At 37.9% G+C, this 17551-nt stretch overlaps 1 protein-coding gene across 2 annotated transcripts in view; it reads left to right on the top strand.

The window, feature by feature from the left end:
* The window catches only part of sh3pxd2b (SH3 and PX domains 2B), a 41449-nt gene extending 36525 nt beyond the window's left edge, over positions 1-4924 (top strand). For both annotated transcript variants that reach the window (XM_022220680.2, XM_022220678.2), the window contains 4 exons: positions 760-974; positions 1070-1116; positions 1214-1339; positions 1506-4924. In XM_022220680.2, the coding sequence (XP_022076372.1) occupies positions 760-974; positions 1070-1116; positions 1214-1339; positions 1506-3044 (1927 nt within the window). In that variant the 3' untranslated portion in view covers positions 3045-4924. The remainder of the gene's footprint in view (positions 1-759; positions 975-1069; positions 1117-1213; positions 1340-1505) is intronic.
* Positions 4925-17551: the final 12627 nt, after the last annotated feature.

Raw genomic sequence — 17551 nt, 5'->3', positions numbered from 1 at the left:
TAGATCTTTCACAAGGATGATGATCCAGGAGAAAATGTAAGTCTTTTGCAGCTCTGGTGTTCATCTGTATTTACATTAAATGTGTTCAAAGCAGTTAAGATGCAAGAAAATAGACTTACAATAGAAAACTCTGCTTTGACTCACGTCTACAGGTGTATAGCTTGAGTAAAACTCAAACTGTGTCACAAGTGTAGACAACTAGACAGAATAAAATAGCAGCATACACGACCGTTCGAAAGTTTGGGGTCACTTAGAAATGTCTTTATTTTTGAAAGAAAAGCCTTTCAATGAAGATAACATTAAATGAATGATAAATCCAGTCTAGACATTGCTAATGTGGTAAATGACTATTGTAGCTAGAAACGGCTGATTTTTAATTGAATTTCTCCATAGGGGTACAGAGGAACATTTCCATCACTCCTGTGTTCTAATGCTACATTGTGTGAGCTAAACTTGTTGAAAGGCTGATTGATGGTTAGAAAACCCTTGTGCAATTTTGTTAGCACATGAATAAAAGTGTGAGTTTTCATGGTGAACATGAATAATTGTGATAAATTTGTATTGACATTTTGTTATACAGTACAATGAAATCCGTGTCCAAATACTTTCTGGAGACAATTTTTCTGGGACAGTAATGAAGAAAAACACTACAGTTAGTTGACTAATATCCTTGTACAGACTGCAGTGAAATCTGCCCACAAGTCTGTGTTCAGCATACCTAAACTAAGGCCACTAAATGTACATCTTTGCTTCATTCAGGTACCAGGGCCGTGAGGGCTGGGCCCCAGCCTCCTACCTGAAGAAGACCGACATTCAAGGCCAGAAGCAGTCAGCAGGAGCGTCTGCTCATGCCAGTACGAACGACCTAGACGGGTTTTCCAAACAAAACCAGCAAAACAACGCAGCTAAAGAGAACCGAGACAACAGTCAGAAAGAAAATAGGCTCTCGTTTTTCTCTGACAACAACAAAAGCAGTAAGTGAACGCAACAAAATATTCAGATTGTGATTTGGTGTCACAAATATGTAAGCAAGATGAACTCATTACTGATACGTCATTTTCCTCCACAGAAGTAGGATCAAGACACAGACCTCCTCCACGCAGAGATCTTACCATTGTAAGATGATTCTGTTTTTTACAATTTTGCTCTGTTTCTCGCCCGGAAAATGTTTTCAGCTGCTTAAACCTATATTTCTCTTCTTCACCTCCTTTAGCCACGTGGCACAAACCTACCCAAGCCACCCATTCCTCCTCAGGTTGAGGAAGAATTCTACACCATCGCCGACTTTCAGACCACCATCCCTGATGGCATTAGCTTCCAAGCTGGAATCAAAGTCGAGGTGAATCAGGCACTGCCTAAAGTTCTCTTATCATAAAACATGAAAATTGCTTTTTCACCTAAACATTTGATTTGAATAAAGGTATGTAAATGTTGTATATTCATTGCTATCTTGGAGGAAAAAAATTAAACTTCAGGTTACCTTTTTTTTTTTTTTAACCTACTAGGTGATAGAGAAGAATGCAAGTGGTTGGTGGTACATCCAGATAGATGAAAAAGAAGGCTGGGCACCTGCCACCTTTATAGACAAGTACAAGAAGACCAGTAATGCTCTGCGACCCAATTTCCTTGCCCCGCTGCCCAATGAGATGGAGAAGCTGAGGCTGGAAAATGATGGTTCATCCAATGTTTCAGATGACAGCTGGTCTAAACCTTTACCAGATGAGCCAACCACTGCTCCTGAGTCCTGTGCTCGACCTAAGCTGAGAGATTGGAAGTCCAGCGCCAGCAAGGGGGCCTCTGCCTTCTCTGGGCCTTTGCCCCCAGCCCCAGCTGCCCCTCCTGTTGAGGAGAAACCAGCTCTGCCTCCTCGAAGAGAGTCCATCAATAAGAGCTTTGAATTGGAAGTGGCAGAAAAACCAAGATCTGATAATTCCAAGCCTTTGCCCCCAAAACCCCCAGCTCCTGGGGTCATCATGCCACTGGTCACACCCAAGGCAACCCCCTTCAAACCTGACAAACCTCCAGAGACCAAGAAAGAAGATAAGAGTAAAGCTCTTCACCTTCGGAATGAGATGGGTCTTGAATGTGGCCACAAGGTCTCTGCCAAAGAGGTGAAGAAGTTTAATCTGAAACCTGTTCCGAAACAGCCACCAAAACCCAAGTCAGAGGTGCAGGAAGAGAAACTAGAGGCACCGAGCCCAGCAGTGTTGATGAAGCCCAAGCCAGTGGTCAGACCTAAACCTGTGCCTGCTGCCAAGCCAGATGCCCCAGCAGAGAACAAACTTGACATTACCAACCTGAGAAGCAAGTTGAGGCCATCAAAACCAGCAGATCCCAGCTCTGCTTCAATGGAGGTGAACCACCAGAATGACAACTCAGCAGCAGTAAATAGTTCTCACCCAAGTTCCCCCCCAAGCTCTCCTCCAATTCATATCCCTACTCTCAATAATGGTAAGTACTCTGATGAGCCAAAACTGCCCCCAAAACACATGAATGGTCATAGCCAGGACAGCTCCTCACCACCTGCAAAACCAGCAGTTCCTCCCCACAAGGAACCTCCTCAGAGACCTCCTGCCATGGCTCCAAGGAGACCTCCACCTCCAAAGAAAACCGACCCATCAAGCCCAACCGAAACCAAACCTCCACCTGCTCTAAAAGAAACCCAGGACATTCCCAAGGTTGGACCACCACCGCTCAGCAGACCCCCTCCCCCGAAACCCAAAGGGTTTGTTCAGCCACCTCCAAACAAAGAGAAAGAAGAGCCCAAAGCAAGTAAAGTCCCGATTCCTCCCAAGCCCCAGTTGAAGAGTGAGAAGCCTGGACCGCCCAGGGACAAGCTTCCACCTTTACTCAAGGAGCCCAGTAGGGATGAGCTGTATCTAGCTGTCGCAGACTTTGAAGGGGATGAGCAAACATCCGGCTTCAAGGTGGGTACAGTGTTTGAGGTCCTGGAAAAAAACAGCAATGGCTGGTGGTTCTGTAAAAATGTAGGAGAAGAAGTCGAGGGCTGGATCCCCTCGAATTACCTGAGCAAGAAACCTTAAGTAGTGAACGTGCTCTCAAATATCCCCCAAAAAAGTAAACTACGGATTTAAATGAGGAAAATGTCACTATTTTCTTGCTACGTAGCATTGTTTTATTTATAGGTACCTTTTTTTATTGACACATTTTGTTATGTTTCATTTTGATAAAAAATATTCTACCTACCAACTGAACCAGCAATAACACATGACCGTGTTGGGTTTTGTGATGTTTACCTATTTTTGTTTTTAATCTAGATATATATATATATGAAATCTTAGGTAAAATGTTACTGTCTTTTGTTGCCATATGCTAGTCACCGTCTGTGTCAGTGGTGCCATTACTCAGGCTAGACACTAGAAAAGCAGTAAATGTATCTACACCTTTGCCTTTTATGATATAGTGCCTCAATATTATATGCAAATTGCTTCAGTGCTTAATAAACTGTACGCAACCGTAGACATAGTCCTTGTTGGAATCTTGAAATCATTTGACTAAAAATCAAGAATCAACATCACAGGAGTATAGACTAGATGTTCAGATCCTGCCAGTCGTTCCCAGCAGTAGACAAAACAAACACACCCCTTAGATAGAAACTGCACATGAACTCACTGGTGGAGTTCATCGACTACATCTGGGCTTTTCAAGTGCTTTTAGCCGATAGTACAAGATATGTCTTTGTCAAGTAGAAGTGCTATTTGTTATACTAGAAATATGCATATTAGTTTTTTCCTGCTCTCGTAACGCTTTTTCTTCAATGACTGCAGAATTAATGTTGCAGTCACTTGTAACAGATGTGCACTTTCAGTCAAGTCAGTTGAGGTAAGTTTAAGGTTTGCACATACTGAAGGAAAGGGGAAGAATGCCGCAATACATTTTAATTTTATTGTTTTACAAGCCAATTTTTTAGCCATGTTGTTTTTTTATCATTATATCAAAATATCCACCTCAATCCACAATATGTAAACTATCCAAACTGAGAATTCAAGTAGAAGCTCTACGTCTCTACATATTTTACCATCATATTTACTTATGTTATCTCACACACTAAATTCATGTGTAAAATGTGAATTGCAGAGCACATCTGACCAAACAAATTGAAGCTCTACAGTGATTTGTGCAATGATTTACAGAGTTGTAAGTGTACAGTCTGTTCTTAACCGAAGTTTGGTGCTCAAATAACAACTAAGTATGACCATTGTATAAAAATAATGTTTTACAATAATGCTTGACTGGTCTCAAGCATGGTCAGTATAGCAAATTATTTTATTGTACAGTAATGAGAGTCATATCTTTTGTCACTTTTCTTTAATGGTCCATCTTTTAGTTCTTTTTATTTTTCTTTATACTTCTTAAAAGGGTTAAAAGATGAAAGGTTCAAGAAGGAATTTGGTTGGTTGAGTTATGGGATTTGGTAATTAAAGAAAATAAAGAATATTTCTCTGGCTGTCAAGAGATAAATGAAAAGTAGGTCACTTAAGGAAGGTATAGGATTTTTTTCATTCAGTGTTAGGTTTACAGATTAAGTAATAGTCCTAAATAAATGATTAAAAAATAGGTATGTCTGTGGTTCTGGATATAATTAGACAAGGCTACAAGCTGTAACACTGATTCTGTTCTGCTTCTAGTTGCTGCAATGTTACACCACCTTCCAGCCATATTTTATACAGAAGATGACAGTATGTTACCAACTAGTGGGGAAAATGAATTTTCAATGGCCCTAAAATGGCATTGTCTGGGTGATTTTTATGTGATCATGGACAGGAAGGTACAGGCAAATGTTTGGTTTAATGGTGTTGCAGTTTCAGTATTGTAAACTATTTACTTTTTTGCTATGTATTTTTCATTACAATGAGTCTGCTTTTTGCTTTAAGTCAATAAAAGTTTCTGATTTTTCACTTCAGATGTCCTACCGTGTCGAAATCTGCCATTGTTTTTGCTCGATGCTAATTCACAGTTTGATTTACTGTGCCTAGAACTGAATGGTAAACTAGCTAGTTAGCATATGCAAATAGCATGTGCCAGATTTACCATCCTGCTTGTTCCCATTGCCTTCTTATCCCATCCAGGACACAAGGACACACTGGAATAATGTTGTGTTGTTTCCCATTTACAGACAGCAAGCAGACCATGAAGACATAATGAGTGTATCTGACAGCTGTGTATTAGATCTGATGGGTCGGTATATAATTGAGGGACTTTTGAAGTCCATGGAATATATCTGGCATACATTTTTATTAAAAGTAAAAAAAAAAAAAACCAATGTTTTTATGTTGATTATGATCATGTCTTTACAAATTCTATAGTTATTATGAAAAAAATGACTTGTTAATAATAACTGGATATCACTAAAATGTCAACGAAATATCTGTCCGAATTTAATCACAACCACCTTCTACTTAACTAAACGATAACGAGACTACATACTAAACTATGACATTTTTATGACATTTTGGAGGACATGCGAAACAAGAAAAGCACTCAGAGAGCACAGTACTCCGCCAAGGCTGCTCAATTGGCATATCATTTCCAATGGATGAAATCTTTAATAAAAACTGACCTTTTGCTAAGCACAGGCATGTGTTATGCATGTGCATGTTATATATGAGTACCAAACTGCATATAAATTACGCTTATAAAGGTCTGTTGATCAGTTCATCACTTTTGGCAAGCCTTTGTTTTGCTACTGGTAAAATAACCTATTTTGAAGATGTATTTTGAATGTTGGGGGCTTTTATTTTGTCACCAACCGTTGCAGCGGCTCAGGAAGCTTAAGAAGCAGTTACTTGACCTGACAGAGACGCTCTGAAAATTCAAGTGAAGATGAAAGAAAACGGTCCATGCTGTTGCTTTCTAGCAAAGGCTGTGTCTAAACTGAGAAGCAGCTTGCCGGAATGGGGACAAGCTCTTACAGTGAAGAAATGAGTGAATGACAGAAAGGTGAATTTGTGTTCAACATAAGGCTGACTGGCTGAACTTAAAGGAGAACTTCGGTTTTTTTCAACCTGGGGTCTGTTTTCATATGTCATACATGTGAGTGATGGAGAAATGAATTTTCGACATAACTCCAGTATTTAGCCAGGCAGACAGCTTCACAGCTCAGCTAGCGAAAAGGACGCTAGACGCTAGAAAGCAAATCTCGTTCCGAAATCGCGCGATAGCTTGCGAAATCGCATGATAGTGTTTTGGCGCGAGCTATCGCGCGATTTCAGAACGAGATTTTCTTTCTAGCGTCCTGAGATTTGGATACAGACCACAACAAATAGTGATCGCCAAGTAATGTGGAGGTTTTTGTTCACTTCTCATCTCTAGTATGTTGTGGGACACTCATTGAGACTATCTTGGCCAGTCAGTGTGGGGAAAAAAAGCACGTTGGGGCAGACTTTGACCCCGGGGGGCAAGTTGCCCCATACTTTTCGCTAGCTAAGCTGCCTGCCTGGCTAAATACTGGAGCTATGTCGAAAATTCATTTCTCCATCACTCACATGTATGAAAAGACATATGAAAATAGTAAGAAAACATCAACATCAACATCAACAACAAATGACATTTCTCGTCCATTTTCGGACGACTTTATAAACTATGACGTTTTTTTTCCCATTTTCGGACAACATACTAAAACATGACTTTTTTTTGTCCATTTTCGAACGACAACCTATGACGTTTTTTGTTCATTTTCGGACAACATACTAAGCTATGACGTTTTTTGTCCATTTTCAGACGACATAATAAACTATGACGTTTGTTATCCATTTTTGAATGACAAACTCAACCATGACGTTTTTTGTCCATTTTCGGATGACATGCTAAACTATGACGTTTTTCGTCCATTTTCGGACAACATACTAAACTGTAATGTTTTTCGTCCATTTTCGGACAACAAAAGATGTTTTTAGTCCATTTTCGGACGATTTACTACACTATTGGACACTATTGCACTATTGCACTATTGTATTTGGACCCAGTGTCTGGAATAAAGCTGAATTGAACTATGACGTTTTTTGTCCATTTTCGGACGACATAATAAACTATGACGTTTGTTATCCATTTTTGAATGACAAACTCAACCATGACGTTTTTTGTCCATTTTCGGATGACATACTAAACTATGACGTTTTTCGTCCATTTTCGGACAACATACTAAACTGTAATGTTTTTCGTCCATTTTCGGACAACAAAAGATGTTTTTAGTCCATTTTCGGACGATTTACTACACTATTGGACACTATTGCACTATTGCACTATTGTATTTGGACCCAGTGTCTGGAATAATGCTGAATTGAACTATGATGTTTTTTTCCCATTTTCGGACAACATAATAAAACATGACTTTTTTTGTCCATTTTTGAACGACAAACTAAACTATGATGTTTTTTTGTCCATTTTCGGACGACAGAAAACTGACGTTTTTGTCTATTTTTGAAAGACTATCTCAACTATGACGTTTTTTGTCCATTTTCAGATGACATAATAAACTATGATGTTTATTAGCCATTGTCGAATGACAAACTCAACTATGACATTTTTTGTCCGTTTTCGAACGACATACAAACTATGACGTTTTTCGGACAACAAATGACGTTTTTAGTCCATTTTCTGACGACATACAAAACTATGACATTTTTAGTCCACTTTCGGACGACATACTAAACTATGACGGTTTTTTCCCATTTTCGGACAACATACTAAAACATGACGTTTTAGTCAATTTTCGGACGGCATACTAAAACATGAATTTTTTGTCCATTTTCGAAAGACTAACTCAACTATGACGTTTTTTGTCCATTTTTGGACGACATAGTAAACTATGACGTTTTTTTATCCATTTTCGAATGACAAACTCAACTATGACATTTTTTGTCCATTTTCGGATGACATACTAAACTATGACGTTTTTGTCACATTTGGATGACATGCTAAACTATGACGTTTTTAGTCACATTTTGGACGACGTACTAAACTATGATGTTTTTGTCACATTTTGGATGACATTCTAAACTATGACGTTTTTGTCACATTTTGGACCTCAAAGTAAACTGACGTTTCTGTCATATTTTGTACAACATACTAAACTATGACATTTTTGGGCTCATTTGGGACGATATACTAAACTATGATGTTTTGTGACATTTTGGACGGCATACTAAACTACAACATTTTTGTCAAATTTTGGATGACATACTAAACTATGACGTTTTTGTCACATTTTGGACGACATACTGAACTATGACTTTTTGTCACATTTTGGACGGCATACTAAACTATGACATTTTTAGTCATATTTTGGACGACATACTAAACAATGACGTTTTTGGCCAAATTTTGGACGGCATACTAAACTATGATGTTTTTGTCACATTTTGGACGACATACTAAACTATGACATTTTTGGTCACATTTTGGACAACATACTCAACTATGACGTTTTTAGTCACATTTTGGACGACATACTAAACTATGACATTTTTGGTCACATTTTGGACGACATACTAAACTATGACATTTTTGGTCACATTTTGGACAACATACTCAACTATGACATTTTTGGGCTCATTTGGGACGACATACTAAACTATGATGTTTTTGTGAAATTTTGGACGGCATACTAAACTACAACATTTTTGTCACATTTTGGACGGCATACTAAACTATAACGTTTTTAGTCACATTTTGGACGACGTACTAAACTACAACATTTTTCTCACATTTCGGATGACATATTAAACTAGGACGTTTTTGGCCAAATTTTGGACAGCATACTAAACTATGATGTTTTTGTCACATTTTGGACGACATACTAAACTATGACGTTTTTGGTCACATTTTGGACGACATACTGAACTATGACATCTTTGGTCACATTTTGGACGACATACTAAACTATGACGTTTTTGGTCACATTTTGGACGACATACTGAACTATGACATCTTTGGTCACATTTTGGACGACATACTGAACTATGACATCTTTGGTCACATTTTGGACGGCATACTAAACTATGACGTTTTTGGCCACATTTTGGACGACATACTAAACTATGACATTTTTGTCCCATTTTGGATGACATACCAAACTATGACGTTTCTGGTCAATTTTGGATGGCATACTAAACCATGACATTTTGGTCACATTTTGACGACATACTCAACTATGACATTTTTGGTCACATTTTGGACGACAAACTGACGTTTTTAGTCTCATTTTGGACGACATACTAAACTATGACATTTTAAGTCACATTTTGGACGACATACTAAACTATGATGTTTTTGTCCATTTTTGGTCGAAAATTTGTGTTTGTCAATTTTCGGACGACATACAAAACTATGACGTCTTTGTGACATTTTGGGACAAAAAAAAGATGTTTTTTTCTATTTTCGGATGACATACTAAACTATGACGTTTTTAGTCCATTTTCAGACGATATACTAAACTATGACGTTTTTGGCCACATTTTGGACGACATACTGAACTATGACATCTTTGGTCACATTTTGGACGGCATATAAACTATGACGTTTTTGTCACATTTTGGACGACATACTAAACTATGACATTTTTGTCCCATTTTGGATGACATACCAAACTATGACGTTTCTGGTCAAATTTTGGACGGCATACTAAACCATGACATTTTTGGTCACATTTTGACGACATACTCAACTATGACATTTTTGGTCACATTTTGGACGACAAACTGACGTTTTTAGTCTCATTTTGGACGACATACTAAACTATGACATTTTAAGTCACATTTTGGACGACATACTAAACTATGATGTTTTTGTCCATTTTTGGTCGAAAATTTGTGTTTGTCAATTTTCGGACGACATACAAACTATGACGTCTTTGTGACATTTTGGGACAAAAAAAAGATGTTTTTTCCATTTTCGGATGACATACTAAACTATGACGTTTTTAGTCCATTTTCACACGACATACTAAACTATGACGTTTTTGGTCACATTTTGGACGACATACTAAACCATGACATTTTTGTCACATTTTGGATGACCTATTAAACTATGACGTTTTTGTTCACATTTTGGACGACATACTGAACTATGACATTTTTGGTCACATTTTGGACAACATACTCAACTATGACGTTTTTGGTCACATTTTGGACAACATACTGAACTATGACATCTTTGGTCACATTTTGGACAACATACTGAACTATGACGTTTCTGGTCACATTTTGGACGACATACTAAACTATGACATTTTTAGTCACATTTTGGATGACGTATTAAACTATGACGTTTTTGGTCACATTTTGGACGACATACTAAACCATGACATTTTAGTCACATTTGGACGACATATTAAACTATGACGTTTTTGGTCACATTTTGGACGACATACTGAACGATGACAACTTTGGTCACATTTTGGACGGCATACTAAACTATGACATTTTTGGTCACATTTTGGACGGCATACTAAACTATGACATTTTGTCACATTTTAGACGACATACTAAACTACGACATTTTTGGTCACATTTTGGACGACAAACTGACGTTTTTAGTCATATTTTGGACGACATATTAAACTATGACGTTTTGGTCACATTTTGGACGACATACTGAACGATGACAACTTTGGTCACATTTTGGACGGCATACTAAACTATGACATTTTTGGTCACATTTTGGACGCATACTAAACTATGACATTTTGTCACATTTAGACGACATACTAAACTACGACATTTTTGGTCACATTTTGGACGACAAACTGACGTTTTTAGTCATATTTTGGACGACATACTAAACTATGACGTTTTTGGCCAAATTTTGGACACATACTAAACTATGACATCTTTTGTCATATTTTGGACGACATACAAAACTAGAAAAGCACTCGGAGAGCGCAGAGCTCCCCCAAGGATAGAGAGGAAAACAGGAAACCCATGAAGTAAAGGATCATGAGCTAGAATCAAACCTGCACCTCTGACACAGTTCTGTTTACAAGCACCTTCTTAACTAGTTGAGCTATCAGGACACATTGCTCCAATTTGTTGGACGACATACTAAACTATGACATTTTTGTCACATTTTGGACAACATACTGAACTATGACATTTTTGGTCAATTTTGGACGGCATACTAAACTATGACGTTTTTAAACATATTTTGGACGACATACTAAACTATGACGTTTTGGCCAAATTTTGGACGACATACTAAACTATGACTTCTTTTGTCATATTTTGGATGACATACTAAACTATGACGTTTTTGTCCATTTTCGGACGACATACAAAACTCGAAAAGCACTCGGAGAGCGCAGAGCTCCCCAAGGATCGAGAGGAAAACAGGAAACCCATGCAGTAAAGGATCATGAGCTGGAATTGAACCTGCACCTCTGACACAGTTCTGTTTAGAAAGCACCTTCTTAACTACTTGAGCTATCTGGACACATTGCTCCAATTTGTTGGACGACATACTAAACTGTGACGTTTTTGTCACATTTTGGACGACATACTAAACTATGACATCTTTGGTCAAATTTTGGACGGCATACTAAAACTATGACATTTTTAGTCACATTTTGGATGACATACTAAACTATGACGTTTTTGTCCATTTTCGGACGACATACAAAATGAGAGAAGCACTTGGAGAGCGCAGAGCTCCCCCAAGGATCCAGAGGACAACAGGAAACCCATGCAGTTAAAGATCGGTGAGCTGGAATCGAACCTGCGCCTCTGCCAAAGTTCTGTTTACGAAGCACCTTCTTAACTAGTTGAGCTATCTGGACACATTGCTCTAATTGTTTGGACGACATACTAAACTATGACATTTTTGTCACATCTTGGATGACATACTTTAGTATGTCCGATGACATTTTGGCCAAATTTTGGACGACATATAAACTATGACATTTTGTCCCATTTTGGATGACATACAAACTATGCCGTTTCTGGTCACATTTTGGACGGCATACTCAACCATGACATTTTTTGGTCGCATTTTGGACGGCATACTAAACTATGACGTTTTAGTCCATTTTAGACGACAATACTAAACTATGACATTTTTAGTCACATTTTGGACGACATACTAAACTTTGATGTTTTTGTCCATTTTTGGTCGAAAAATTGTGTTTGTCAATTTTCGGACGACATACAAAACAATGACGTCTTTGCGACATTTTGGGACAAAAAAAAGATGTTTTTTTCCATTTTCGGATGACATACTAAACTATGACATTTTAGTCCATTTTCAGATGACATACTAAACTATGACATTTTTGGTCACATTTTGGACGGCATATAAACTATGACATTTTGTCACATTTTAGACGACATACTAAACTATGACGTTTTTAGTCATATTTTGGACGACATACTAAACTATGACGTTTTTGGCCATATTTTGGATGACATACTAAACTATGACGTTTTTGTCCATTTTCGGACGACATACAAAACCAGAAAGCACTCGGAGAGCGCAGAGCTCCCCCAAGGATAGAGAGGAAAACAGGAAACCCATGCAGTAAAGGATCAGGAGCTGGAATTGAACCTGCACCTCTGACACAGTTCTGTTTACAAAGCACCTTCTTCACTAGTTGAGCTATCTGGACACATTGCTCCAATTTGTTGGACGACATACTAAACTATGACATTTTTGTCACATTTTGGATGGCATACTAAACTATGACGTTTTTGTCACGTTTTGGACGACATACTAAACTATGACGTTTTTGTCACATTTTGGACGACATATTAAACTATGACATCTTTGGTCAAATTTGGACGGCATACTAAAACTATGACATTTTTGGTCACATTTTGGATGACATACTAAACTATGACGTTTTAGTCCATTTCGGACGACATACAAAACGAGGGAAGCACTCGGAGAGCACAGAGCTCCCTCAAGGATCGAGAGGATAACAGGAGACCCATGCAGTTAAGGATCAGGAGCTGGAATCAAACCTGCGCCTCTGACAAAGTTCTGTTTACGAAGCACCTTCTTAACTACTTGAGCTATCTGGACACATTGCTTGAATTTGTTGGACGACATACTAAACTATGACATTTTTGTCACATCTTGGATGACACACTTGTGTATGTCCGATGACATTTTTGGCCAAATTTTGGACGACATACTAAACTATGACATTTTTGTCCCATTTTGGATGACATACCAAACTATGACGTTTCTGGTCACATTTTGGACGGCATACTCAATCATGACATTTTTGGTCACATTTTGACGACATACTAAACTATGACATTTTGGTCACATTTTGGACGACAAACTGACGTTTTTAGTCACATTTTGGACGACATACTAAACTATGACGTTTTTGGTCACATTTTGGATGACGTACTAAACTATGACGTTTTTGTCCATTTTCGGACGACATACAAAACTAGAAAAGCACTCGGAGAACGCAGAGCTCCCCCACGGATCTGGAGGAAAACTGGAAACCCATGCAGTAAAGGATCATGAGCTGGAATCGAACCTGCACCTCTGACACAGTTCTGTTTACAAAGCACCTTCTTAACTAGTTGGGCTATCTAGACACATTGCTCCAATTTGTTGGACGACATACTAAACTATGACGTTTTTGTCACATTTTGGACGGCATACGAAACTATGACGTTTTTGTCACATTTTGGACGACATACTAAACTATGACATTTTTGTCACATTTTGGATGACATACCAAACTATGACGTTTTTGTCACATTTTGGATGACATACCAAACTATGACGTTTCTGGTCACATTTTGGACGGCATACTCAACCATGACATTTTTGGTCACATTTTGGAGACATACTAAACTATGACATTTTTAGTCACATTTTGGACGACATACTAAACCATGACATTTTAGTCACATTTTGGACGACATATTAAACTATGACGTTTTGGTCACATTTTGGACGACATACTGAACTATGACGTTTTTGGTCACATTTTGGACGACATACAAAACAATGACGTCTTTGTGACATTTTGGGACAAAAAAAAGATGTTTTTTTCCATTTTCGGATGACATACTAAACTATGACGTTTTAGTCCATTTTCAGACGACATACTAAACTATGACGTTTTTGTCACATTTTGGACGACATACTAAACTATGACATTTTTGTCCCATTTTGGATGACATACCAAACTATGCCGTTTCTGGTCACATTTTGGACGGCATACTCAACCATGACATTTTTGGTCGCATTTTGGACGGCATATCAACTATGACATTTTTAGTCACATTTTGGACGACATACTAAACTATGACGTTTTTAGTCACATTTTGGACGACATACTAAACTATGACATTTTTAGTCACATTTGGACGACATACTAAACTTTGATGTTTTTGTCCATTTTTGGTCGAAAAATTGTGTTTGTCAATTTTCGGACGACATACAAAACAATGACGTCTTTGTGACATTTTGGGACAAAAAAAAGATGTTTTTTTCCATTTTCGGATGACATACTAAACTATGACATTTTTAGTCCATTTTCAGATGACATACTAAACTATGACATTTTGGTCACATTTTGGACGGCATATAAACTATGACATTTTGTCACATTTTAGACGACATACTAAACTATGACGTTTTTAGTCATATTTTGGACGACATACTAAACTATGACGTTTTTGGCCAAATTTTGGACGACATACTAAACTATGACATCTTTTGTCATATTTTGGATGACATACTAAACTATGACGTTTTTGTCCATTTTCGGACGACATACAAACCAGAAAAGCACTCGGAGAGCGCAGAGCTCCCCCAAGGATAGAGAGGAAAACAGGAAACCCATGCAGTAAAGGATCAGGAGCTGGAATTGAACCTGCACCTCTGACACAGTTCTGTTTACAAAGCACCTTCTTCACTAGTTGAGCTATCTGGACACATTGCTCCAATTTGTTGGACGACATACTAAACTATGACATTTTTGTCACATTTTGGATGGCATACTAAACTATGACGTTTTTGTCACGTTTTGGACGACATAATAAACTATGACATCTTTGGTCAAATTTTGGACGGCATACTAAAACTATGACATTTTGGTCACATTTTGGATGACATACTAAACTACGACGTTTTAGTCCATTTTCGGACGACATACAAAACGAGGGAAGCACTCGGAGAGCACAGAGCTCCCCCAAGGATCGAGAGGATAACAGGAGACCCATGCAGTTAAGGATCAGGAGCTGGAATCGAAACTGCGCCTCTGACAAAGTTCTGTTTACGAAGCACCTTCTTAACTACTTGAGCTATCTGGACACATTGCTCGAATTTGTTGGACGACATACTAAACTATGACATTTTTGTCACATCTTGGATGACACACTTGTGTATGTCCGATGACATTTTTGGCCAAATTTTGGACGACATACTAAACTATGACATTTTTGTCCCATTTTGGATGACATACCAAACTATGACGTTTCTGGTCACATTTTGGACGGCATACTCAATCATGACATTTTTGGTCACATTTTGACGACATACTAAACTATGACATTTTTGGTCACATTTTGGACGACAAACTGACGTTTTTAGTCACATTTTGGACGACATACTAAACTATGACGTTTTTGGTCACATTTTGGATGACGTACTAAACTATGACGTTTTTGTCCATTTCGGACGACATACAAAACTAGAAAAGCACTCGGAGAACGCAGAGCTCCCCCAAGGATCTGGAGGAAAACTGGAAACCCATGCAGTAAAGGATCATGAGCTGGAATCGAACCTGCACCTCTGACACAGTTCTGTTTACAAAGCACCTTCTTAACTAGTTGGGCTATCTAGACACATTGCTCCAATTTGTTGGACGACATACTAAACTATGACGTTTTTGTCACATTTTGGACGGCATACGAAACTATGACGTTTTTGTCACATTTTGGACGACATACTAAACTATGACATTTTTGTCACATTTTGGATGACATACCAAACTATGACGTTTTTGTCACATTTTGGATGACATACCAAACTATGACGTTTCTGGTCACATTTTGGACGGCATACTCAACCATGACATTTTGGTCACATTTTGGAGACATACTAAACTATGACATTTTTAGTCACATTTTGGACGACATACTAAACTATGACGTTTTTGGTCACATTTTGGACGGCATACTCAACCATGACATTTTTGGTCACATTTTGGAGACATACTAAACCATGACATTTTAGTCACATTTTGGACGACATATTAAACTATGACGTTTTTGGTCACATTTTGGACGACATACTGAACTATGACGTTTTTGGTCACATTTTGGACGACATACAAAACAATGACGTCTTTGTGACATTTTGGGACAAAAAAAGATGTTTTTTTCCATTTTCGGATGACATACTAAACTATGACGTTTTTAGTCCATTTTCAGACGACATACTAAACTATGACGTTTTTGTCACATTTTGGACGACATACTAAACTATGACATTTTTGTCCCATTTTGGATGACATACCAAACTATGACGTTTCTGGTCACATTTTGGACGGCATACTAAACCATGACATTTTTAGTCACATTTTGGACGACATAATAAACTATGACGTTTTTGGTCACATTTTGGACGACATACTCAACTATGACGTTTTTGGTCACATTTTGGACGGCATACTAAACTATGACATTTTTGGTCACATTTTGGACGGCATATAAACTATGACATTTTGTCACATTTTAGACGACATACTAAACTATGACATTTTTAGTCACATTTTGGACGACATATGAAACTATGACGTTTTTGTCACATTTTGGACGACATAATAAACTATGACGTTTTTGGCCAAAATTTGGACGACATACTAAAACTATGACATTTTTGTCACATTTTGGATGACATACTAAACTATGACGTTTTTGTCCATTTTCGGACGACATACAAAACTGGAAAAGCACTCGGAGAGCGCAGAGCTCCCCCAAGGATCTCGAGGAAAACAGGAAACCCATGCAGTAAAGGATCATGAGCTGGAATCGAACCTGCACCTCTGACACAGTTCTGTTTACAAAGCACCTTCTTAACTAGTTGAGCTATCTGGACACATTGCTCGAATTTGTTGGACGACATACTAAACTATGACATTTTTGTCACATTTTGGACGGCATACTAAACTATGACATTTTTGGTCACATTTTGGACGGCATATAAACTATGACATTTTGTCACATTTTAGACGACATACTAAACTATGACATTTTTAGTCACATTTTGGACGACATATGAAACTATGACGTTTTTGTCACATTTTGGACGACATACTCAACTATGACGTTTTTGGTCACATTTTGGACGGCATACTAAACTATGACATTTTTGGTCACATTTTGGACGGCATATAAACTATGACATTTTGTCACATTTTAGACGACATACTAAACTATGACATTTTTAGTCACATTTTGGACGACATATGAAACTATGACGTTTTTGTCACATTTTGGACGACATAATAAACTATGACGTTTTTGGCCAAAATTTGGACGACATACTAAACTATGACATTTTTGTC

The sequence above is a fragment of the Acanthochromis polyacanthus genome, chromosome 17, assembly GCF_021347895.1.
Source record: "Acanthochromis polyacanthus isolate Apoly-LR-REF ecotype Palm Island chromosome 17, KAUST_Apoly_ChrSc, whole genome shotgun sequence".
Lineage (NCBI taxonomy): Eukaryota > Metazoa > Chordata > Actinopteri > Pomacentridae > Acanthochromis > Acanthochromis polyacanthus.
Note: the sequence above shows the minus strand (reverse complement) of the source record. Positions and strands in the feature narration are given on the sequence as shown.